This window comes from Melospiza georgiana, chromosome 19, assembly GCF_028018845.1.
Source record: "Melospiza georgiana isolate bMelGeo1 chromosome 19, bMelGeo1.pri, whole genome shotgun sequence".
NCBI classification, from domain to species: domain Eukaryota; kingdom Metazoa; phylum Chordata; class Aves; order Passeriformes; family Passerellidae; genus Melospiza; species Melospiza georgiana.
In genome coordinates, this window is record NC_080448.1 from 7,593,591 (window position 1) to 7,616,577 (window position 22,987).

The following is a 22,987-nucleotide window of genomic DNA, read 5'->3' on the forward strand; positions in this document are numbered from 1 at the left end:
GAGGATTTGAAGCAGCTGGGATCACTTCCAGCCGAGGGGAAAGAGCAGAGGGTTGAAGGGCTGATGTTTTTCCCACATCTCAGCTTCAAAGTTTTTGGTCGGGACCATAGCACAGATCTATCAGCAGGCAGGCACAAAAGCCTGAATCTCTCTCTGAATTAATTCCATTTCCACCTATGAGAAGCCTTCAGCCCCTGAGGAATGCACAAACACCCAGAGGCTCTACATCCCCCACATCCCCTGTCTAGGGAGCATCATTTGGGATCTGTCCTAATCCCTTTGTGAGCTCCCAGGTTGGCACAGGCAGACTCACAGAGCAGTAGAAGATATCAAGGCTGGAGGAATAAAGTTTCTCAAGGAGAAACCAAAAGACAGGCAGGGAGCTCAACCCCTTTTTTTGTTTTTTTTTTTTTCTTTAATTAATCATTCCAGTCACTGCTTGTTTTGCCCAAACTTATTTTTGGCTGTGGCAGTGGGATTTGCCTCCTGCTGCTACGCCCAGGGGGAAAGAAACAGCCCAACTTCTCTCAAATATGCTCAAAGCATTCAGCTGAAATCAGAGAAAGCTCCTCACTGCCTTGAAAATAAATTAAAAAAAAAAAAAAAACAGAGTAAATCCTCACTGTTCTCAGTCTGCATGTGCAGACTGTCCCTAGACAGAAAGGTGCAAGTGTTCACTTACCAACTCCAACAAGAGGGTGGTTTGATGTGAAACAAGAAATACAACTTCCAAAAATAATCAGATTAAATAATCAACATTGCTTTTGCTGTCTTCTCATTTCATCACTCTTCCTCTCTGAAGCAAACCCTCACGTTTCACAGCAGTGGCTCCCAAGATCATGACCCGTCCCTTTCTTTGGAAAGCCATTCTCCAAGTTGATATTTGGCTTTTTAAGATACCCAGAAACGCTGGCAAACCTTTCTTATTTTTCCTTTAGGACCCAGATTTTGGATGTTTTCTCTAAGCCCATTTAGCATCTGCTACAAACGGTGATGCACAAGTGGGGTACTGAGGGAAATAGGGGGGCTACTGCTGCGGAAAGCCGTGTGTGCAAACCCCCATTTCCCGCTGCGTGCCCTGACCACGCGCTTATTAATTTAATTAATTAAATTAATTTAATCCTTTGACGCTGTGCCCGCACATCCTCGCACCCTCTCCCCTTGGTACAACTCCCCCCCCCGCCCGCTGTACCTTGGCACGGCCCAGCTCACCTCCCCTACCCCCCCGCTTCCCCAGCGAGTGGTAGGCGCCGCGCTCTCTGATTGGCCGTCCGGCCCCGCAGTCCGCGCGAGCTGCGGGTGCCTCAGTGTGCGCGCGGCCGGCGCGGCGGGCGGGTCGCTCCCTGCGCTCCTTCCGCTCCCTCCGCCCCTCAGCGCCGCCGCCATGGCTTCGGGTAGGTGCCGCCAGCCCCGCCGGGCTCAGCGGGCAGCGGCGGCTCCGCTTCCCGCCGCCGAGCGCGGGCGCGGTGGGGCGCGGGAGGGCGGGCGGAGCGAGGGCCATGTGGCGCATGTGGGAAAGGCCGCGGCCATGTTGCGGGGGACGCGCCCGCTTTTTCCCTCACGCCCCCCCCCCCCCCCCCACCATTGCGCTCGGTGAGGGGGAGGGGAGCCACGCCCCCGCCGGTGGCCCCCGTGGGCACGCCCCCCTCGGCCGAGGCCACGCCCCCTCCCGGGGGAGCCCCGCTGCGCGAGCCGCGCGGGTCACGCCCCTTTAGGCGCGGGGGCGTGGCCTGGCGGGCGCGCCCCCCGCCCGTGTCGCAATGGGGGGCCCTGGGGGCAGGGTCCCTGTGGGGGCCTGTGCTCCCATGATGCGTGGGGTGCACACCTTCTGATGGGGTCTGAGCCCCCCCTATAGGCCACAGCCCCCCCAGTGTGAGTGTGGACCCCATTTTGGTTCGTGCTTCCCACTGTAGGCCCTCCCGCCTTGGGCTGTGTATCCCCCCGTGTGTGGGATGTGGGCCTTGTTTTGTTCATGACCCCCCCTGTAGGCTCCCCCGCTTTTGGGTTGTGTACCCTTCACCCGAGTGTGAGAGGGAAGCCCCCCCTTCTGGGTCACAGCCCTTCATCCTGTGTGAACCCCGACTTTGGGTTGTGGTTTCCCCCATCATATTGTGATGGGGTTGTGTGACCCCATCCCGGTGTGAGATGGGATCACCTTTGTGTCGTGGCCCTCTCCATCACCCGCACTGTGTGCTCCCCATTTGGCCCAGCACCCCCATGGAGTGCAGGTACATCCTCCCTGGGTGGATGTACCTGCATGGGCAATGCCCTCCCTCCCTCCAGCCGGGGAGCCACCTTTGTGTCCCGCTGTGTGCCACCTTTGTGTCCCGCTGTGTGCCACCTTTGTGTCCCTGTATGTGCTGCCTCCGCTCTCCACACAGCGTGAAACGGGGGGGCTCCACCCCTGCTGTAGGTTTAACACCTCCCCGGCTGGGATTGTTTTCCAGCGGGGCTTTAGCCGAGCACAGAGGCAGGATCTGCTCTCGCTGGTGACCTGAGGCAGCCCAGCCTCCCCCGGGGCCTCTCTGAGCACAAAGTGCTGTTCCTTCACCCCTTTGATGGCTGCTCCCCCGGCAGGGCAGCCTTGGCGAGGTGTGGGTGCTGGTGTGTCCCAGAGTGGGAGGAGGAATTGGAATTCCAAGGCTGCCCGTGCTGTGTGGAACGAGCCATTTTTTGTTGTGGTCCCATGTTTTGTTGTGGTCGAGCCATTTTGGCGTTGTCTCGTGTTGTGTGTGTGAGTGATAGACAATACAAACAAAGCAAGGGCTGCTGCAGGAATCCTTTCATTCAGGAAAGGCAGATGTGTCCAAAGGTACTAAAATGAGTCCAAATCACGAATTTTTCTATAAATTACATCCACTTTCCCCCCATCTATCAGCTACTGACCATTCAAGCACTGAGTGTCTCCTCTGTTTTTAGTGATGCTCAACCATGAGCTTCTTTTTCTTTGCAGTTCACTGAGTGCCTCTGCTGCTTCTTTATATGAATTACTTAATAAGAAAATCTCAGTTTTCAAATGTACACAGCAGATTGTTGTATCTTGAGAGGAATAAACCCCCTGAGCAGTGCAAGGTGATTAGGGTGCTACATCCCACTTCATCAACAGGAAATCCTTCCATGAACTTTTTAAACATTAAATAAATAAAAAAAAAAGTCAGTGTAGGAATTTCCAGAATAAACTGTTATTTCCAAAAATCCTTACAGGCTCTTGTCCCCATTGAGCCCACGAAAATAAATTGATCAGGAGTCTGTAAGAGGTCAAGCAGAGGATGTATAAAATTGTATAAATAAAGGAAATTCCTCTGCTTGTGTGTTTTCATATTTTACAGGATCCTTATCTGGTTGCTTTCAATTTTTTTTCCAAAATGTTTTGGTTTGGTGGAAGTTTGTTAAGGAGATGAAATGCAGTTCATAAATTTATAGCTAATTCTATCCTTACTCAAGATATTCTGATATTATCATTAATATTCTTGAATTAGTATTAATGGCATATAAATGTTAGAGTTAAATCACAACCACATTTCACAATGTGGTTACATGTTTAATTTTTGTGATCATTTAAATGGAAATGAAAAAATTTACCTTAGCCCTTTTGAATTGCACCTCTACATTGGGTTTTTAATTGCTTTTCAATACGAAAAAGCAATGCAATATTTATGTAGCAGTGCAAAAGGAGGAGAAATTCACATCTGAGTGAAACTGCTTTATAGCACATGTGAAATTTAACCTCCTTTCATCTCATGTTTAGTAAATGTTTCTGTTACAGAATATGAAATTGGATACTTTGTGTTGCTTTGAGGAGACACCTTACCATTAAAATGCAGTTTTGTGTGTGAATATCTGGGGTGATCCCCCTCATCTCACATCCATCACCTCGGGTGATGCCCTCATCACAGCTCTGCTGAAGCTCTGTAACCACGGGCAGGATTGGATTTATGACCTGCTGGGGGAGGTGTAATGAGCACATTCAGCAATCTGATGAGTGTTTTGATTGGAAAATGGTCACAGTCATTTCTGACATTTACCCTGCCTTGTCATTAATTCTCAGTGTCAGCGTTTCAGGCACTTCTGGGCACAGAGGCTGGAGAGAGAATGTGGGGGGAGGGTGAAAATGGGGATGAAAAGCTCCTGATAGATTTTATTATACCATGGCACAAGAGTATTTCTGTACATTCTTGAAGAGAAAAATTGCAGGGCTTATCCAGAATGTTTGGGTTTGGACAAGAAGGTGGGAATTTCCTGCAGTTTCCTCCTGCCTAGGAAGGGAGCTGGATGGAGCCTGAGCAGAGCAGAGGCTGGAAGGGCTCAGGGCAGAGTGAGGAATTCTGCAGAGCAGGGCTGGGGATGGATGTGAGCTGAGGGAGCCTCAGTGGTGCGTGTGTGTTCTGTGTGTGTTCTCTGTGTGTTCTGTGTGTTCTCTGTGTGTGTGTGTTCTGTGTGTGTGTTCTGTGTGTTCTCTGTGTGTGTGTTCTGTGTTCTCTGTGTGTCTGTATGTGTTCTCTGTGTGTGTGTGTGTGTTCTCTGTGTGTCCTATGTGTGTTCTGTGTGTTGTGTATGTGTGTTCTGTGTCTGTGTGTGTGTTCTCTGTGTGTGTGTGTGTTCTCTGTGTGTGTGTTCTCTGTGTGTGTGTTCTCTGTGTGTGTGTTCTCTGTGTGTGTGTGTGTGTTCTGTGTCTGTGTTCTCTGTGTGTCCTGTGTGTGTTCACTGTGTTCTGTGTCTGTGTTCTGTGTCTGTGTTCTGTGTGTGTGTGTGTTCTCTCTGTGTGTTCTGTGTCTGTGTGTTCTGTGTCTGTGTGTTCTGTGTCTGTGTGTCCTGTGTGTGTGTGTTCTCTGTGTGTGTGTGTGTGTTCTGTGTGTGTAGTGTGTGTGTTCTCTGTGTGTGTTCTGTGTCTGTCTGTTCTGTGTGTGTGTTCTGTGTGTTGCTCAGCTCCCAGCTGGGATTGTCCCCTTGCAGCAGGAGCACAGGGAAGTGTGGTGGCTCCTCCATCCCTGGTTTTCCATCTCCCATTCTGTGTTAGTGCCCTTCAGCTCAGCAGAGCTTTCTCAGAGCATCCCAAAAAGGGGTTCAGCTGCACTGACCTACTTAGCTTTGCTTGATTAATTAAGCTGCTGCATTCTGCTCATTGATGATGGCACTGTACTCTATAGCCATTAGAGGGGTTCTACAGTTCTGGGTGTTTGGAAAGACTCCTTGAAAACAGAATTCCTTCAAAAAGGACATTTCCAAGTGTGTTGTGTCCCCCACACCCTGTGCTGCTGTCATTCCAGTCTCCTTATTTTCACTTTTGTTAATGAAGAGGAAGCTTCATTCTGCAGGGATGGTAGTTTTAATATCCAGTGTACCTGAACCTTTCTCCCTCTCCCCAGATTTTCTCCTCTATTAAGTAGAGACTAAAATATTCATTGGAAATTCACAATATGACTTATTTCTTTTTCTAGATTCTGGAAGCTACAGTCAGTCTGGGGGCCAGCAGAGGTATGTGAGCATTTCTGTTTTGCTGTTAGCAATTACATCTGCAGACTAAAAGACCATTTAATATTCCCAGCATGATGGCTGATTGTTCAGGATGGACTATTGATAGGTTTTTGGAATTAAGGATGCAGAAAGCTTGCACCTGGGCCTTTCTCAAGATGTCTTACAAAACAAGAGAAATCAGTCTGTATTCCTGAAAAGAAGACAATAGTCATGTGATGTAAATGGATGTAAATTGGAAAGACATCTTATAATAGTGAGAACTTTTGAAGTTACATGAATATAGAGAAATACTTTCCATGTCATTGCCTTAAGCTGTTCAGAGATTTTTAGCCAAAGGTTATGAGATTTGTTACATGGCCCAAGGCTGCAGGGCATGTTTTGATCAGTGAGACAAGAGTTTTTATGGAAGTATAAAAATCATGGCTAATGCTGCCTGTGCTAATGAGGATCATGAGGCTTTGTGCCTGAGTTTGGGTTTGTACCTCAGTATGATGAGTTTCAGCATGTGCTTCTTCTGGCTTAGAATAATGAATAAGTGTAATATAAAATTACAGCAAACCCAGCTTTTCTGTACTTAAAATTTGTATTTGAAACACAGCAGAAATTAAAATGAGCTCTTCTGGCTTCTGCCAGTCAACCATTAATTCATTGATGCAGTTTTAATATGCCTGGAACTGCAGTACTTGGATTAAACACCTATTTTGGAATGAAGAGAAACTTAGAGACACCAAAAGTACCTTTACTTTCCAGCCTGTGTGGAGGGCACTCTCAGCATTGCCTAAATGCATTTTTCTCTTCCAGCTACTCATCCTATGGCAATCAGAGCAGTCAGAATTATGGACAAGGACAGGTATGTTGAAAAAAAAATTGTGACTTTCAAAGCAGATATTCCTTGAGTGAAAAAAAAATTGTTCCTGGGCCAGGAAGAATTCCAGTTTCAGCTGTGCTTGATGTTTGCAGTTGTGTCTAGCCAAGGAAAACTGTGATTTACTGCTATGGAAGTTCCACTTATTTGAGTACATTCTTGAAATTCCAGGGATATTCTGGTTATGGGCAGAGTGGAGACAATTCCTCCTATGGACAGAACTATGGAAGCTATCATGGGAACTATGGACAAAATCAATCAGGTTTGGCTAGCTTGTTACATTCATTGGCAGGATTGAAAAGGTGAATATTGACTAAAAAATTTCTTCCTCCATTTCCAGGTTATGGACAAGATTCCCAGGGATATGATGATGAATCTAATTATGAAAATCAGAATCAGAGCTCCTACAACCAGCAGTCCTATGGCAGCCAGGGGCAGCAGAAAGGGTCATCCAGAGGGTAAGGAAGCAGAGTTTATCAGTATCTATTTAAAGTATTGTTTAGTGGTCACAAATCACATAGATTGAGACCAGGTATTGATTGTTTTGACACATTCTTAACTAGAGCTATAACATATTTCTTGATAATATTGCTTAGAAAAATAGAAATATTTGAAGATCCACATCCTTGAAACATGTTTAATGTCTGAAAGGGGGTACAGGCAGAATATTTCTTTATGTGAGAAGGATGGGTGTAGTTGTTTTGAAGTCAAGCTGTATGGGGACATGCACTTTAGAAAGTCTTTGGATTGTGGCTACAATGAAGAATGGACTTGGCAGAGTGTTTTGATTAGGAGAAAGACCTATCAAATCCCTCTCCAATCACATTCTTTTGTATAAACTCACAGTGCTCTTTTATTAACTTCAAATAAGCTCTTAGCAGTGAAACTCTTAGCTGCTCTCAGATTGCACACTGCTTATCTGGCTCAGAATGCCTTTTCTTGAAAGAGAAGGGATTCAAAAATGTCATGTAAGAAATATATTTTGGTTTCCCAGCTAAGTAGAGTTCTCAGAACATGGTGGGTTTATATCCTCACCAGGAAATGAAATGTGCCCATGCATGCTGCACTCTGTGCTATTGCAAATGTATTTTACTTGTGATGTTTTATTGGATTCAATTTCAGGAGGATTAAAGATACAGCTTTGAAAGTATGTTGGAAAACACCACCCAACTTCCCAGAATGACTAAAAAGGCCATTTAATGCAAGAATACCTCCCCTGTCTGCTTTACAGGCTTTGTGCCTCCACCCCAGGTCACTGCTTGTGTTAGAGCTTTACTGAGGCTCATGTGACCTCTCTGAAATACTCTTGAGTCCTAAACCTCCTTCTTGTGTCCAAGGTCCAAATGGTTTTGTATTTTTTACAAGGTGATAAAACAATTATCACAATGATTTTGAGGTGATAAAACAATCTGGTCTTGAGCAAACCTCTACGTGGTTTCTGGTTTTGTAGTTCTTACAATAAAACATTTTAATATTAAAAAAAAAATCTTAATCTGCCAGCAATAAGTGCTTTCATTCAGATGTCATTTTTGCTTCTGTAACAAAGGCAGGTACACAGTTAAATTTTGTTTTGCTTTGTTTTCTGAGTATTTATTAGGGGTGGTAATGTAGTTTTTAACTCTGTAGATGTCCAGTAGAATAAAAATACAGCACATAGGTTCTCCAGCAAGTTTGTGATCTAGGAAATGAAGAAAAGGCCTTGAAGGGAAGCTTCTCAATGTAGGGTTGTAACAAATAAGGAGAAACTGAGAAATGGTAGCAGCTTTGAAGAGGGTGCCACAAAACTGCAGCTGTCACATCCTGGGGAAGGGAAGGGAGACAGCAAGTAGTGGATGCTTTCAGCAGTGCTGCCTTTGGTGGTAAAGATGCAAAGGCTAAAGCAGAGCTGACTTTTTTTGAAATGGAGATAATAACAAGAATCTTCACAAGCTGTTTACCACTGGGATTAGCAAGGTTAAAGCTGAGATCTAGGCTACAAGTGGGAGAGAGCAGATTAAATGGTATTTACACAGATGGGGTATTTTGGGATTGGTTAGACCCAATGCACTACATCTGAAAGTGCTTTGAAAAGCTGCTGGAAACTTCCTGGAGGTTCTTGTGGGTTTTTTTCATTTTTCTGAGATACTTTCACTGGCAAGTAAGATTGCCAGAGACTGGAGAGTGGCAGATCTAGTGCCTCATCCTTCCAAAAAGGGTGAAAGCAGGGAGGGAGAAGGGAAGAAAAGGTGGTAGAGGTCAGAGATTCTTTTCAGTTACTGAAAAAATAAGACAGCTAAGGCACAACTAAGTACCTGGGGGAAACAAAGGAATGAGTAACAGCCAGTGTTCCCTGGATGCAATTTATTTCTCATAAATCTATATTATGCCTTGCCATGAAAGGCTAAGAGAACTATTGTCTCATATATCTAGATTTTCAAAATACTTCAGTTTCTACTGTAGGCAAGTGTGGTGTAGGTGAGATTCCCTTGTGGTTGCTCTAAAGTTATTAATCTTAATCTTGGAGAAGATTTATGACTCCCTCTTGGCATGTAGAGCTGCATTGTGTTGGAGCATCCTGGATGTGATGCTGCTCTCAGTGTTTCTGATGAGGGCTGCTGGGATAGTGTAGATGGCACTGAAATGAGAAGAACCTCAGGTATATTACAGTTAGAAAAATTCTTGATAAAATCGTAGAAGGCTCAGAAGAAGAGAGGTTGCAATTCAAAAAGCAAAGCAAAATTTGGGGATTTTTTAGGCAGCAAGTCTCAGCTTCACTATGAGCATGAGCACTGAGGCTCTGCCCTGCAGGTCAGAGGGAAGGATTTGGTGTTCAGCAGGTCACAATCAGCCATTGATGGTTCTGGGGAGAGGGGAGAAAGCAAGTGTTGGTCTGGGACACGTGAGAGGAATGATGCTCCTAATTTACATAACAAGTTAACTGCAATTAGGAAATGTTAGCAATATCATGAATTTTCAACCCTTATTTTCCTCTCTATTCGCTGAACATTTAGCTATTAATTCCAATTCTGTTTGTTTTAAGTGGAAGAGGCTCTTATGAACAAAAGTCAAACTATGGTCAGCACCAAAGCTCTTATGACCAGCAGTCAAGCTATGGACAAAACCAAGACTCTTATGACCAGCAGTCCAGCTCCTATGACCAGCAGTCGGGCTATGGCCACCAGGGCTCCTATGACCAGCAGTCTGGCTATGGCCACCAGAGCTCTTATGACCAAAAGTCAGGCTATAACCAGCACCAAAGCTCATATGGGCACTCCCAGCAATCCTACCAGTCTCAGAAGGGAAGCTATAGCCACAACAGCCAAGGTAAAATTGAGCAGAAGCTCTGTGAAATGGTTGGATTTCCTTCTGCAAGCAGTTTTTGATTTGATGGATGCTTAAATTCTTTTCAGTGTTCATGTTCTTGGGGGATGTTTTATTTGTTAGGACTTCAAAAACATTGTAGGGAGATGAAAATCTCTTGGGGACCCAAAGAGGTTGCTGCTCCTATGACCAGCAGTCTGGCTGTAACCAGCACCAAAGCTCATATGGGCACTCCCACCAATCCTACCGGTCCCAGAAGGGAAACTGTAACCACAACAGGTAAAATTGACAGCTTGAATTCAGTATGGACCAATAAAATTGACCAGAAGCTCTGTGAAATGGTTGGATTTCCTTTTGCAAACATTTTAATTTGATGAATACTTAAATTCTTTTCCATGATGATATTCTGGGGATGTTCAATTTGTTAAGACTTTAAAACATTGAAAGTAGGGAGATTAAAATCTCTTGAGGCCCCAAAATAGTTCCATTTAGATATGTTAGAACAGCATTGCAGAGACTCTGCCCCTCAGTTCTGCAAATTCTAGATGCATTTTTTTTCCTCCAAGCTATTTTGAACCCTCTTCCTGCATGAGGGTGACATGTCTTGAAGAAGCTCTGTGAAATAGTTGGATTTCCTCCTTTGATTTGATGGATACTTAAATTCTTTTCAATGTTGATATTCTTGGGGGATGTTTTATTTGTTAGGACTTTCAAAACATTGTAGGGAGATTAAAATCTCTTGGGCCCCCAAAATGGTTGCATTTAGGTACATTAGAACAGCATTGCAGAGACTCTGCCCCTCAGTGCTGCAAATTCTAGATGGATTTTTTTTTGCCCAAGCTATTTTGAACCCTCTTCCTGCACAAGGGTGACATGTCTTGATCAGTCATGAAGAGCTTCTGCACTTCACATTCCAGCTTTATGCTGTGTAGGTGAATTGTGAGATAGGAGAAGTTGAAGATGAAGCTTTTTTTTTTTTTTTTTTGCATTAACTTCACACCAGCAGCACAACCCACTCTATTTATCCTTGTTCTGTCTTCAGCGATGCCTTTTGCAAACTGGGAGGACTGTATGGAAATCAAATGTATGGAAATCAAATGGAAAGTGTATTTTAGCCAATATGTATTTAATGTTTGGAAAGTGGAATGTAATTACAGAGTGGTTTTTCATTTTGGTATACTCAGTGACCCTGGAGATAATGGAGCAAAGTTTGGGTTTTTTTTTTTTCATTTTTGGCACCGAGAATGTCAGAGAGATTTGGGAGCTGATACATTTCAGATGTAAACGAAGAGGAGGTGGGAATTGCGGGGTGTGAATTCTCTCTGTGCTGCAGTTTGCACTACAATTGACTCTGTTTGGTTTGACTCCTCCCAGATGATCGCCGTGAAAAGAGCAGGTATGGAGAAGATAATAGAGGATATGGCGGGTCACAGGGAGGAGGTAGAGGGGGATATGACATGGATGGAAGAGGTCATATGTCTGGATATAGGTAAGTGATCTCATTCCAGTGCTGCAGCTCCTTACCCTTGTTTCCTATTTAGTTATTCCTATTATTTGCTTTTCATTTTTGGTTATTAGATGTCTATTCCTAAGATGGTTCAGGTTTAGATTTCCAAAACTGGAAGGTTTCTAAAATTAAACCTTTCTGCACTGCACAGAAATGGGTTTTGCCTAGGGGAGCAGCTTTTAGATTCACATAGATTGAGAGGAGGCATTTGATTGTTTTGACACACAGCTGCATTTTATTTACATGAGTTGCAATACAAAAACTGCCCCAGCCCATCACATGTTTTCAGTGATGAGAAAACCAACAGACAATTGAGAAAAATGTAATTTATACCTAAGGTAGCTCACAATTTACCATGGAAGTAATTTGGCCTTGAATAATTTAGCAGTAACATTATTTATTCTTTGTTGCTTTTTTTCAGTTATAAACTTCTATTAAAACACAGATCTTTTATTATTGATTTATTTGTCAGTCTAAACACGTTTATTTTGGGCAGATCTGAAATACTAACAATGCTATCACCCCTTTCCCCATTGCCTTAGGCCCTGCACTGTCAAGAAAATTTATGCACATATTTAATTCTGTGCTTGCAGATGATCCCATGCCGAGGTCTGCAATTGGGACCTTGGCTTTAAAGCCTACTGAATTAAACATATGACATATTATTTATTAATAACTCACACCACAGGCTCCCCTTTGTGTCTCTGAGTGGTGGGAGGTGCTCACTGGTGCAGGGCAGGAATGTTGAAGCTTCCAGAGAGCTTTGAGGTGTTGCTTGTCAGCACCACTTACCCTTCAAAAGGCTGCACAGCTCTGGGTTATTCCTCAATTCCAGATGAAAAACTCTGTAATTATACAGTGTTTTCTGTTGGAACTGATCTGATTTAAATAAAATGATCCTCTACTTGGTTACTTGTAAAGGTATTTATTTTAAATAATATTTAAAATCTGTCTGCTTCTGAGTTGCTCCTAAACTGTACTTAATGGATTGTTTATAATGGTGTAGGAGGATCTTACCTCTTCTAATTAGGTGTGGAAGCACAATTAGAAAATCATGTTAGTGTTATTTTGTGTTTGCTGGGGTTTTATATTATATAAACTTAATGCATATTTTTCTGTAATATTTTTATAATAACCACAAATTTATAGACTATAAATAAACATAGATATATATAACAAAGAATTCTATAATATATAGCACCTCACATAAAACAAAAATAACAAGCATAATAAATTCTAAGTTAATTTTAATTTTCAGTTAAAATTGAACTTTTTTCTTAAATTAAGATTTTCTTTGTGGATGAGGACTTTCCATATTCCTGTGATAAAAACTATTAAAAAAAAAAATTCATAGCTTAGCCCTTTCCAATAATAGCAATGAATGTGAGCTTCAAAAAACACACTGCTGATAGAGTTTGTCACTTTGAAACAAACTTGGGTCTTTGCAAAATAAAGTCAAATGTATTAATGTCTGTGAAAATAAAGCCTCTTGCCATATTTGTCCAAAATGTGAGGAAATTTTGCTCACACATCCATGTAGATCATGGAGCCAAAAGAAGGGAAAGAGGGGAAGTGAATGAAGAAGTGGAGGAAAATTCAGGGAAGTGGGAAGGCATTTGTGGAAGGAATTTTGTCTGCTTCTGTTAAATGATGTTGGCTTTAAGGGTATTTTTGTGGAAATTTTCTGGAACTGCAGTGTCATATATCTTTATTCAGTCTTTTTGCATAATTGTGACAGAGGATTCTCCTTCTGACATATGTATTTTACCAGACATGCTTATTAGAGAAGTCTAAAAGGTTAAATTAATTAACAAACTCTATAATGAAGGGGAAAATAACTTGTAATAAGGTAAGAAATCATGTTTAGTCCTGTGAAAATGTGGGGTTTAAGGGTAGGGGTTCTTTGGGGGGGTTACATTCTTGGGTTTCTCTTATTTATATGTTTATTTCTTGGGGGAAAATATGTGTAGGAATATCAGGTTCATCTTCAGTAGCCACCATTTTCAGTTGTTCTGATCCCCCTTTAATGCTAAACCATGACAATTCCATGGCCATCAGGAGATAATCTAAAAATCTTGTCTGCACAGATACTTTAATGGTGCTGTAATCACAGAATTCCAAAATGGTTTTGGGTTGGAAGGGACCTCAAAAATCAACTTTTCACTCCCTCTGCCATGGGCAGGGACACTTTCCACTATCCCAGAGCTCCATCCAACCTGGCCTTGAGCAGGGGATGGAATAATAACAGGCTTTGACTTTTACAGTGCTTAGAAAATAACATGTAAAAATTGCTCCTTGACTTTACAAACAAATCAAAATCCAATGTGAGACCACAAGAAATGGATCTCTTGTTCCTAGCTAGTAATGATTCTTCCTTGACTGACATTTAGACACAAGGAGAAGCTTTAGAGGTGTAGTTTTATTGTGACAACCAGTTCATGTCCTGGACTGAATGCTTCCAGCACTATTTTTCTTTAGTGCCTGTGTAAAGTCACCCAGCACTGTAAAGAAAATTTCTTTGGAGAAATTCCTGTTCACATTTTTAGCTGATATTAGTCCAATGAAGAACATACATTTTGTCATGTGTCAGAAGTTCACATTTTAGTTTTAATAACTTAGGATTTCAGAATTATCCTAGAGATTTTTAAAATTATCTTGAATTGCATCTTTTGGGATTTTAGTAGAATTTCCCCACCCTGTTGTTTTGAAGCTTGAAAAATTGATGATCTCCCAAATTTTTATTCTGGCTAAGAAGTAAAACATTTCTCTTTTCTTCATAGTTAGAAGAGTGTCATCTTTTGGTTAGAAAGCAGGAACAGCAAGTCTTGAGAATGCAGAGTTTTACTTTAAGAAATTCACCCAATTTTTAGAGTCCTCATCTGAAAAAACAAGGAATTAATGGTTACTGTGGCTGGGGGACTGAATTGTTTTGGTTAAGGCTGTAAGTGGGAAACACAGGAGCAAATAAAGCAGGTGAGAGGAGCTTTGCTTTTGGCTCTGCTCACACAAACTGTGCTGGGGGAACCACAGGGATGCAGTTCAGAAAGGATTTGCCATTGTGTTAGGATTTGTTGTAGAAATCCTGACTTTGCTCAGCAGAGATTTTTTTTTCTCTCTCTTGTGCAGTTTTATGGTGATCTATAAACACAAGCTACCTGTGCAGCTTTATTTATCAGCTATTAGGAGTGGGAATTAGTGTGATATAAAGAAACTGCAGCATACTCAGATGAGTTTTATAAGTGTGGTTTGTGTTCAGAATTGATATTTTGACTTGTAACAGATATAATTGAGCTTAGCCTTATGGAGACTTTGGAAAAATGTGAACAGAGGCAATAAATATAAGCAAGGGAAAAAAACCCCATCTGTTGGTGCACTAAATATTCCTTTCTTGTTTGTAAAATACACTCTAGGTGTTAGGGACACACTTGGTGAGACAGATCCATGTTGCAGGCTGAATTTGGTCCCTGAATTCTTAGTGCTGCTTCTGCCAGTATCTGATATTTATAAAACTGCATTTCTTGTATGTTGAGCTCCCTGTATCACCTGTACTTTAATTTAAAGAGATGTTCCCAGCTGGATTAAGCAATATCCAGATGAAATCCAGTTAAAGTCTAGTAGGGAATGATAAATCTGTGACTGAATATGGGAGAAATGAACAACTGAGGACTTGAGGCAGCAGGTTCACACAGCAAGTTCTGGCTGCCTGCAGTTCAGCCTCTGATTTATTATCTTAGCTGGTGGCACTGCTGAATTTTAACTCCTGTTCATGTTTCTAACACAGAATATTACAAAGACCCCAAATTCCATCTGGTCACCCCTCTCTGAGGTCTGTGTGCAGGCCTGGTAAAGCAGTGGGCTGTGAATGCTGCAGTTGTATTTTCCACATGTTTTATGCCAGTAATGTGGGGACAAATTCAGTTGCTGAGGTTGAATTTTGGGTCTCAATGAGGGACAAATCTGAGACTGTGGCATCAGCTGCTTGCAGTTTCTGTGTTTGATTTGGATATCTGCCTGATGCCAGGGAGTCTTGGCTAGCTTTGCCCAGCAGTTGCAGGAAGGTGATAAACTGCAGCTTCATAAATCAGATATCAAATGCCACATAAAAATGTAGCAAAGCATCAATCCACTGTCAAAGGTGTCTATCAGTAGATTGTTCCACATTTTTGTTGTGTTGGTCATGTGTGACTAAGCAGACAACATGCTGAGGCATACTTGAGTAAAAATATATTTCTGTAGACATTAATTAAAAAATTATTTAAAATTATTGATTGCACTCTTTAGTGCAGAGTGCAGAACTGCTGTATCACAGAATTAAGGCATTGGACTGTGGCTCCCTTTACATTTTGTATATTAAGCTCCTGCTTTTCAGGATTATGGTGGGCACATTTTCACTCCAGCATCCCACAAAACCCACACTTCCAGCAAAATCCTGGATGTGCTGACACAAACTTACTTTGTGTAAGTTGGGTTTTCTAACTGCCATACACTTCCACATCAGAAAATATATTTGTTCTGGATATTGCTGTCCTGATGAGCTGGGACCATAATCTGGGATTGGAAAATTTTCATGACATTTAGATGATTGATATTATTCACTGTTGTTGTTTCTGAGTTGAAATCCCAGAAAAACAGGCATCTTACTCAAAATTGTTGTGTCATAATGAAGTTTTTTTTTTTAGCTGAAGTGAATTGGAGGTGGCAGAAAGGTATTTACAGTAAATTTTATCATCACCATTGTGTTTTTAATCATCAGTGCTTGAAAACAGACAGCCTTGAGTAAAGATCAGCAGTGATGCTGCATGTAAAATCTTTAATGAGCAGAGTGAATTAATGAATAAATGACACTGCAATTTAGCATTCAGATTTCTTCTGTGGAACAGCAATGAAATCTGCAGCAAAAATTTATTCTAAGGAAAGTCCCAGTAAAAGTGATATTGTCTCATGTGCCAAACTGTCCAGATGTCTGTCATCCTCCAAAGAGTGTCTGTTAATCCAGGTTTGATAATAACCTGTTGAAACCTGATTTGGTCCTCATTTTGGGCAGATTTTCTCATAAATGTTAACTATCAGCAGCTTCCATTTATGACTTTCCATTTGCTGTAACAGATGGACAGAGTGCCAGAGAAATGACTCCCTAATTTTATTGCATTGCCTTTTGGTGGGTGCTCGTGTGCCCTGTTTGGGCTGATGTGTGAGCAGACAGATAGAATTAACACCTGCAGTGATTTCTGGTCACAAATGCTTTGCTGAGGAGGCACAACAGCTCCAGAGGCTGCAGATGTTTCTCTGCAGCAGGGTTTGAGCTCACACTGGTGGGTTTGAGCTCTCATCACGGTGAGAAAACTCTTGGGATGAGGTGACCCTGCCTGATTTTGAGGTGGCAGCTGTGTCCCTCAGGGCAAGGAGGACAAGCAGGCAGTTGTACATGGAACTATAAGAGAGTCCTGACATTTGGTTATTGACTTTCTGAAAAACCCAGTGGTTTTTTTTCTGACAGCTCTGAGTATTGATTATGTTGTGCTCATAACATGGATGCGATTAAAAATGCTGCTGTGAAAAATCCTTCCAGTACAAACCTATCCAGTGAAAAAAAGAGTGAGGGTTTATTTTCATGCACATAATTGGAGGCATAACCACCTGTTTTAAATCCCCTTTTAACCTCTGAAAATTGATGTGTGTATTCTCTTAACTTGGTCTACATTTTGTGCCACAGGTTTCAGAATGAATGAAATAAAACTTCACGGCCTCTGCTTTTGAAGCTCACATGCACACACCCCTTCTCTGTAATGCCAAGTGCTGTAGTACAGTAGGTCCCCACAGACCCTTGCTCAGAGAATGGCTCATTCTGCTAATTTATCCCCTCTATTATGAATGCATAACAATAGAGATTAATTTTAGCTCTTTTGACTTCTAGGAAAGTACTAAAGTACTAATTATTCCAAAGTAGCAATTACATCTACAATTAAAGCCCACATTAATCTACATGAAAATACCATTTTTGTTTTAAACCCCAGTTTTGAATAGCTGTTATTTTGGCTGATGGGATGGGAGAAAGTATTGAACCAACCACATGTGTATGGGTTAGTTTAAAATACTCCTTTAGGGCTTCTCTTCTCCAATGCAGCACCCTGAGAGATTTTCTTTTTTTGTAATTTAATCTTTGAACATGAATGGGTAGTGAGGAGAACATAGACATGGTGCTTTAGCTGCCAGACAGTAATTCTCAACTTGTCATCAGTTAACTGTAGATTGAGCCTTGGGCTCAGCACGTAGAGACTTAAGGAAGAAATCATTTCTTCAATTTTTCCTCTGCAGTGGTGGTGACCGTGGTGGCTTCAAAAATTACGGTGGTAAGTGCCGAGTATCCAAAAATGTTTCAGTGGAAATTCTTTATAAATCTAAAAGCCACCAATAATATCTTGTTACTATCTAGTAGAAGCATTATAGAGTTTTGGTGAGGCTGGTGTGTTCACGAGTTTTAATAGCCAAACTTGTAGCAATAAACTGGATTTCTGCTTTGTCAAATTGCATGAGAGAATTTGTGGAGACAGTGACGTTCACCGGATTTTTTTTTTTTCTTTTCTTTTTTTAATTTTTGTTACAAATGCTTCTTAGAAAGGTACTAGAGGTAGAAAAAAAAAAAAGTGGGAAACTGCTTGGTGATGTGACAACCAGCATTTGCAAGAAAACACCAGCACAGCATCAGTGTGGCAAGTGCCACATGCTGCAAGTTAAAGAACACGTTAACGTCCTACAGACGCCTTCTGTTGAACGTTTAAATCTAAATATTCTCTAAATCTCTGGTGAATGTCTTAGATCTTAGATGCATTGCATACATTCTTTGTATATTTTCTTGTTGCTAAAAAAGTCACTTGAATGTGTTGTGCTAAAAATAGTCTTTTTTCTTTCTTTCTTTTTTTTTTTTTTTTTGTCCAACCCGTATCATAGGTCAAAGGGATTATGGACCGAGATCAGATGCTGGTAAGGAAACAAGCAGTGAGTGGGAGTGGATTGTAGCTCTTAGGTCACTGCTTCTAAAATGTTTGTCTAAAAAGATGGATGTGGCTGCAGTTCCCATGGCTCAAGAGAAACCTAGCTGAAAAATGCCTTCCTTGAAAGAAATATATTTAATTTAAGTGCATGTGAAATTTTGGATGTTAATGCAGCAAGTAAGAATTTCCTGTTGAATTCTGAATGTGCTTGAGCCAAGCAGCTGCTTGAACTGTCATCACACTTCTGCTAAGCCTGTGTTATTTAAAACACCCTCTGCTCTGGTGGGTTGGGATGCCCAGCTGCATGAATGTTGGGTGTAAGGCAGGTCAGCTGTCCAGTGTACTCAGCTGATGGTGTTAGCCTCAAAATTAAACTCCCTGCTCCTCTTTTATTTCACACAAAATGTCTCTGGGATTTAAGGGTCTGCCACTGGGCAGCACAGAGCTGAGCTCAAAGTATTGCTCCCACAAAAACTTGTGGTAAATGTAGCTTAATTTTCCACAGATTCAGAGTCTGACAACTCTGATAACAACACCATCTTCGTGCAAGGACTTGGAGAGGATGTTTCAACAGATCAAGTGGCAGACTATTTCAAACAGATTGGTATCATAAAGGTAGGTGAAATGAGAAATCTTGGGTCAGAAAGAAGGGAACTGGTGGAGCTGGTGTACTGGAAATGTACTGGTATCATCCAAGGCAGAGTTCTCTCTGACTCCCCAGCAGTTGTAGATAATATTTTATCTGGGTTCCCAGCTGACAGCTCATTTGTAAGCTGGCAGCACTAGCACCTTTCTCCTGGTGACATTTAGATTGCATTGTGTCTCTTCTTTAGTCTTTATAGCCCTGACACTCTATCCATTGTGCCACCCTCGTACTGCAGCATGTGTCCCTCTGTCTGGGGCTGCTGCTTCTGGCTCTGCCATTCTAAATTAGGATTTTATGCACTTGACCTCATTTTGTTGTTAACAACCAGTCAGTATCCTTCAGTCAAGTCCCGTTTCTGCAGGCCAGCTCCAGGAGAATATTCTCACTAAAGATACTTAGTGTTACAGTGTGTGCTCTGAACTGATTGCACCAGTGTTTCTGCTATGCCAAATGTACAACCTTCCTTTTCAGACCAACAAAAAGACTGGCAAACCCATGATAAATCTGTACACAGACAAGGATACTGGCAAGCCCAAGGGAGAAGCCACAGTATCTTTTGATGATCCTCCTTCTGCTAAAGCAGCAATTGACTGGTTTGATGGTGGGTGAGACTTACCTGTTCCTTTGGCCATTTTTGAATCTGACAGGCAGTGGAAGAAGCACATAAATTACCTTTTTGGAGGCTCAGTGCTGCTATTTATGTAGATTTTGGGTTGGGGCTTTTGGTTTTGGTTTTGGAGGTTTTGGTTAGGATTTTGTTAATTTGGGTTTCTTTTTCCCTTAAACAAAGGCCTATATTTCGTTGTTTCTTGTGTGTATTGGATTTCTCTCATTTCATTAAACAGCAGATAGTGATTTAGACCAAAAATGTGTAGTGAAACTGAGGGTTTGCTGCTGTACCTCAGTCACCCATGCACAAGGTGCAAGAGGTGGTGTTTGTCACTTCTTGTTTAGACCAACAGAGCTGTAATCTGTGTTAGCAGCTGGAGGGATTCCTTACAGGGTTGCATTGATATTTTTAGTGTTGTGGGAGCATTCTTAGGGTTTGGGAATGGTTCTGGCAATCTTGTGCTGAGTGCTCTGTATATACACAGTGAACAACAAGGTTTTAAAATAATGGATTTATCCCAGAATTATATTGATGTAAAACTGCTCAGACTGCAGGAAGTACAGTGACACTCTTGTAATAATAAATTCAAGGGGGTGAGGGAAAAGTGCCTTCTCCTGTCACCTTGTGTGTTCACAGAATTGTAGTGATACTGGGTAGAAACAAAAGGTCATGCTCTGCATCTGGTGGGAAATGATACTGCTTTAAAAAATTGGCATGCCATGCTTGTCTGATGTTTGTATTTGCTAACAAAATGCAAATTGACTTTTGTTTAAGAGGGTAAGGCAAATATGACTATATTAGGCACATGTGCAGTGCTGTTTGTCTGTGATAAACATTGGATCTGTGAAGAATGCAGTCACTGAAAATCATGAACTTTATTTAAATCCACTTGGGAGTTGAGTTTTGGGCTGGCTATTGAGTGGTACAAAAGCCTTGTTGCCTTGGTGGAATTACAGAAAGTTCAGACATCCAAACTACTTCCCCACGAGCGTGGCCAAAAATCTTTTAGGCATTCTTATGTCTTTAAATTCAACTTACAGATCTCATTTAAACTAAAATATCTGTGGGTTTGAGGAGAGTTTAGCAAGCAGATCAGAGTTTCCATCTCACCTTTGGACCAGTGCTTTCAAAACCAAGAGATTGACAGCAGCTTCCCTGTGTCTCAAGAGTTTTGTGTTCAGTCTGGGTGTGCAAATCACTTCTGCACTGCTGGGTTTGCTGCTGTGTTGTTGGGAGCTGTATTGATCCTTTCTCTCCTCCCACAGGAAAAGAATTCAATGGCAATGTTATCAAAGTTTCTTTTGCAACCAGAAGACCTGAATTCATGAGAGGAGGTGGAGGTGGCGGGCGTCGAGGTGGGACTGAAAGTCTGTAGAGTTCTTGGTTTTGCACAGTTAAATGCTTTTTCACTATGATTGATTTATTAAAAAGAAGTTGACTTTGAAGCAGTGATTCATCAAATATATGAGCCTTTGGGCTCTCTGCCAGGAAAGGGAGTAATAAGGATTGAACCCAGTTAAGTAAACTGAAATCTGTAATCTCTTCTGCACAGCACAGAATTTATGCTTTCCTTTAGAGCTGGAAAGTCTCCAGATCTTCTCTGCCTTGCTTTTAAAGAGAAAGTGTAACAGGGATGTTGAGCTGTACCAGCCCCACATGTACAGGGAGGAGTTCCCAGTGAGTATTTGCTTGTTACAGCAGAGCTCTGAGATTCTCTCTTTCCAGCTGGGATAAAGCAAGGTACATAATTCAGCTGCTGCTGATCTGGAGCAGCAGTTAGATTTCTGCTTCCTTTAATCAAGGCTGTATCAATCTCCCTGATTCTCTGCATATACAGTTTTGTCAGTAATCCACTGGGTATTCATTACCATTTTCCAGGAATCATGCTTTGGGCAGCGACTGACAACAAATTCTAGTTCTGAAATCAGGCAGTTCTATAAGCTGATGGAAAAGGATTCTTCAACAACTTCATTTGGAATAAAAATTCTTAATTTTGTGATGCAGAAAGCAAGAATGTTGTCCCTCTGCCTGTCAGAGGCATCCTGGGATTAATCCAGACTTCTTTTATTGTTCAATTTTTGTTCTGTGCTCCAGTCTGGCCATAAGTGACTGATCTTACACCTTGTTAAATCTTTCAGAAATTTTATTAATGCATGTAGTGGGTTTGTATTTACCCAGTGGCAATTCAGGCAGATCAGGTTTCCCTTTACTGCTGAAAAAGAATTTATAATAAATAATGGGAATATATTTGCATTAAACACTTCTTCCACTTGAAAAGTCTGTCTATCACTGAGGGTCTGAAGGCAGTGACAATCTTTGATACCTGTTTGTCATGTGCAGTTTATAGAACTTTATTCTGATTATGATTTTGTGTGCAGGTTCACGAGGTGGCTACGGAAGAGGTGGGGGCTTCCAGGGCAGAAGTGGGGAACCCAAAAATGGTGACTGGGTTTGTCCTAACCCGTAAGTGTCATTTGAATTGGGATGGGATGTTCCCTGTGTGCTTCACCTTCACAGCTCAGTCTGGGCAATCCTTGTCTGTTCCAGCTCCTGTGGCAACATGAACTTCGCTCGCAGGAATTCCTGCAACCAGTGTGGGGAGCCCAGACCAGAAGATTCACGTCCATCAGGAGGTGTGCAAAACCAGCTACACCTTTTAAAACATTTCAAGTGTTCATATCACCTGCATCTGTCTGAAGAAGCTGATGTATTTCCATGTTTTTCCCCAGATTTCCGTGGCAGAGGTGGCTACGGAGGAGAGCGGGGCTATCGAGGGCGCGGCGGCCGAGGCGGCGACAGGGGAGGAGGCTATGGGGGCAAAATGGGGGGGAGGTAAGAGCAGCCTTTGCCTTTGCCTGGCTCTGGGATTGGTGGGGACTGTGGGAAAAGTGTTGTTTATGTGTGCAAGTACAACTGCCATGAAAATATTCACTACAGACAGGAGCTTCCAGAGAGAGCCACTCAGTCTGTTGAGTTTAGTGAATGTTTCTGGATGAGGCTCTCTGGAAACACAGACGTCAGAAATGTTTGACTGAAGGGACTGTTTGTTATTTGCTTCATTTATTACATGCTTAGAACCTTTTCTTTCCCTTTCCAGAAATGATTTCAGAAATGATCAACGCAACAGACCATACTGAAGACCACTGTGAATGTTTTGTTTGTCTTCTTGATGCGTTTGATAGTGAAATTGCCTGCAGCTTCACCCATGGCCTCTTTCGATAGTGGAATTGAGTGAAACTAGATTTTTATTTTGGTGGGAGGGACTGGGGTGGTTTGGGAGGATTTTTTTTTAAGCAAGACATTGAAATTTAATCCTAATTTCCACATTCTCCTCTTTTCTTCCCCCCCCCCTCACCTTTTCAACAGGCCCTAAGAAGGAAGAGATAAACTGTAAAATATTGCCAAAATATGAAGTGTTTTGTAATACAACAATAAATGCTGATTGTTTTATTTGTGAAATCCTACTGTTTCACAATCACTTGAGTTGCATGCATTTCCTTACATATTCCCAGTGTTCCTGTGGTATGGTTTAAACAGTAAATAGGCACTTGTTTGGAATGGCACTGCGGCTCTGACCCAAGCTCTGTGTGTT

At 42.0% G+C, this 22,987-nt stretch overlaps 1 protein-coding gene across 1 annotated transcript; it reads left to right on the forward strand.

The window, feature by feature from the left end:
• The first annotated feature begins 1,286 nt into the window (after positions 1–1,286).
• On the forward strand, positions 1,287–22,868 carry TAF15 (TATA-box binding protein associated factor 15). Its single transcript, XM_058037392.1, has 16 exons — positions 1,287–1,394; positions 5,439–5,475; positions 6,277–6,325; positions 6,512–6,602; positions 6,681–6,798; positions 9,360–9,643; positions 11,015–11,129; positions 17,463–17,497; positions 18,096–18,128; positions 18,645–18,754; positions 19,257–19,386; positions 20,661–20,750; positions 21,774–21,858; positions 21,943–22,028; positions 22,125–22,227; positions 22,493–22,868. The coding sequence occupies exons 1-16, from the start codon at positions 1,385–1,387 to the stop codon at positions 22,530–22,532; spliced, it is 1,416 nt and encodes a 471-aa protein (XP_057893375.1). The 5' UTR covers positions 1,287–1,384; the 3' UTR covers positions 22,533–22,868.
• Positions 22,869–22,987: the final 119 nt, after the last annotated feature.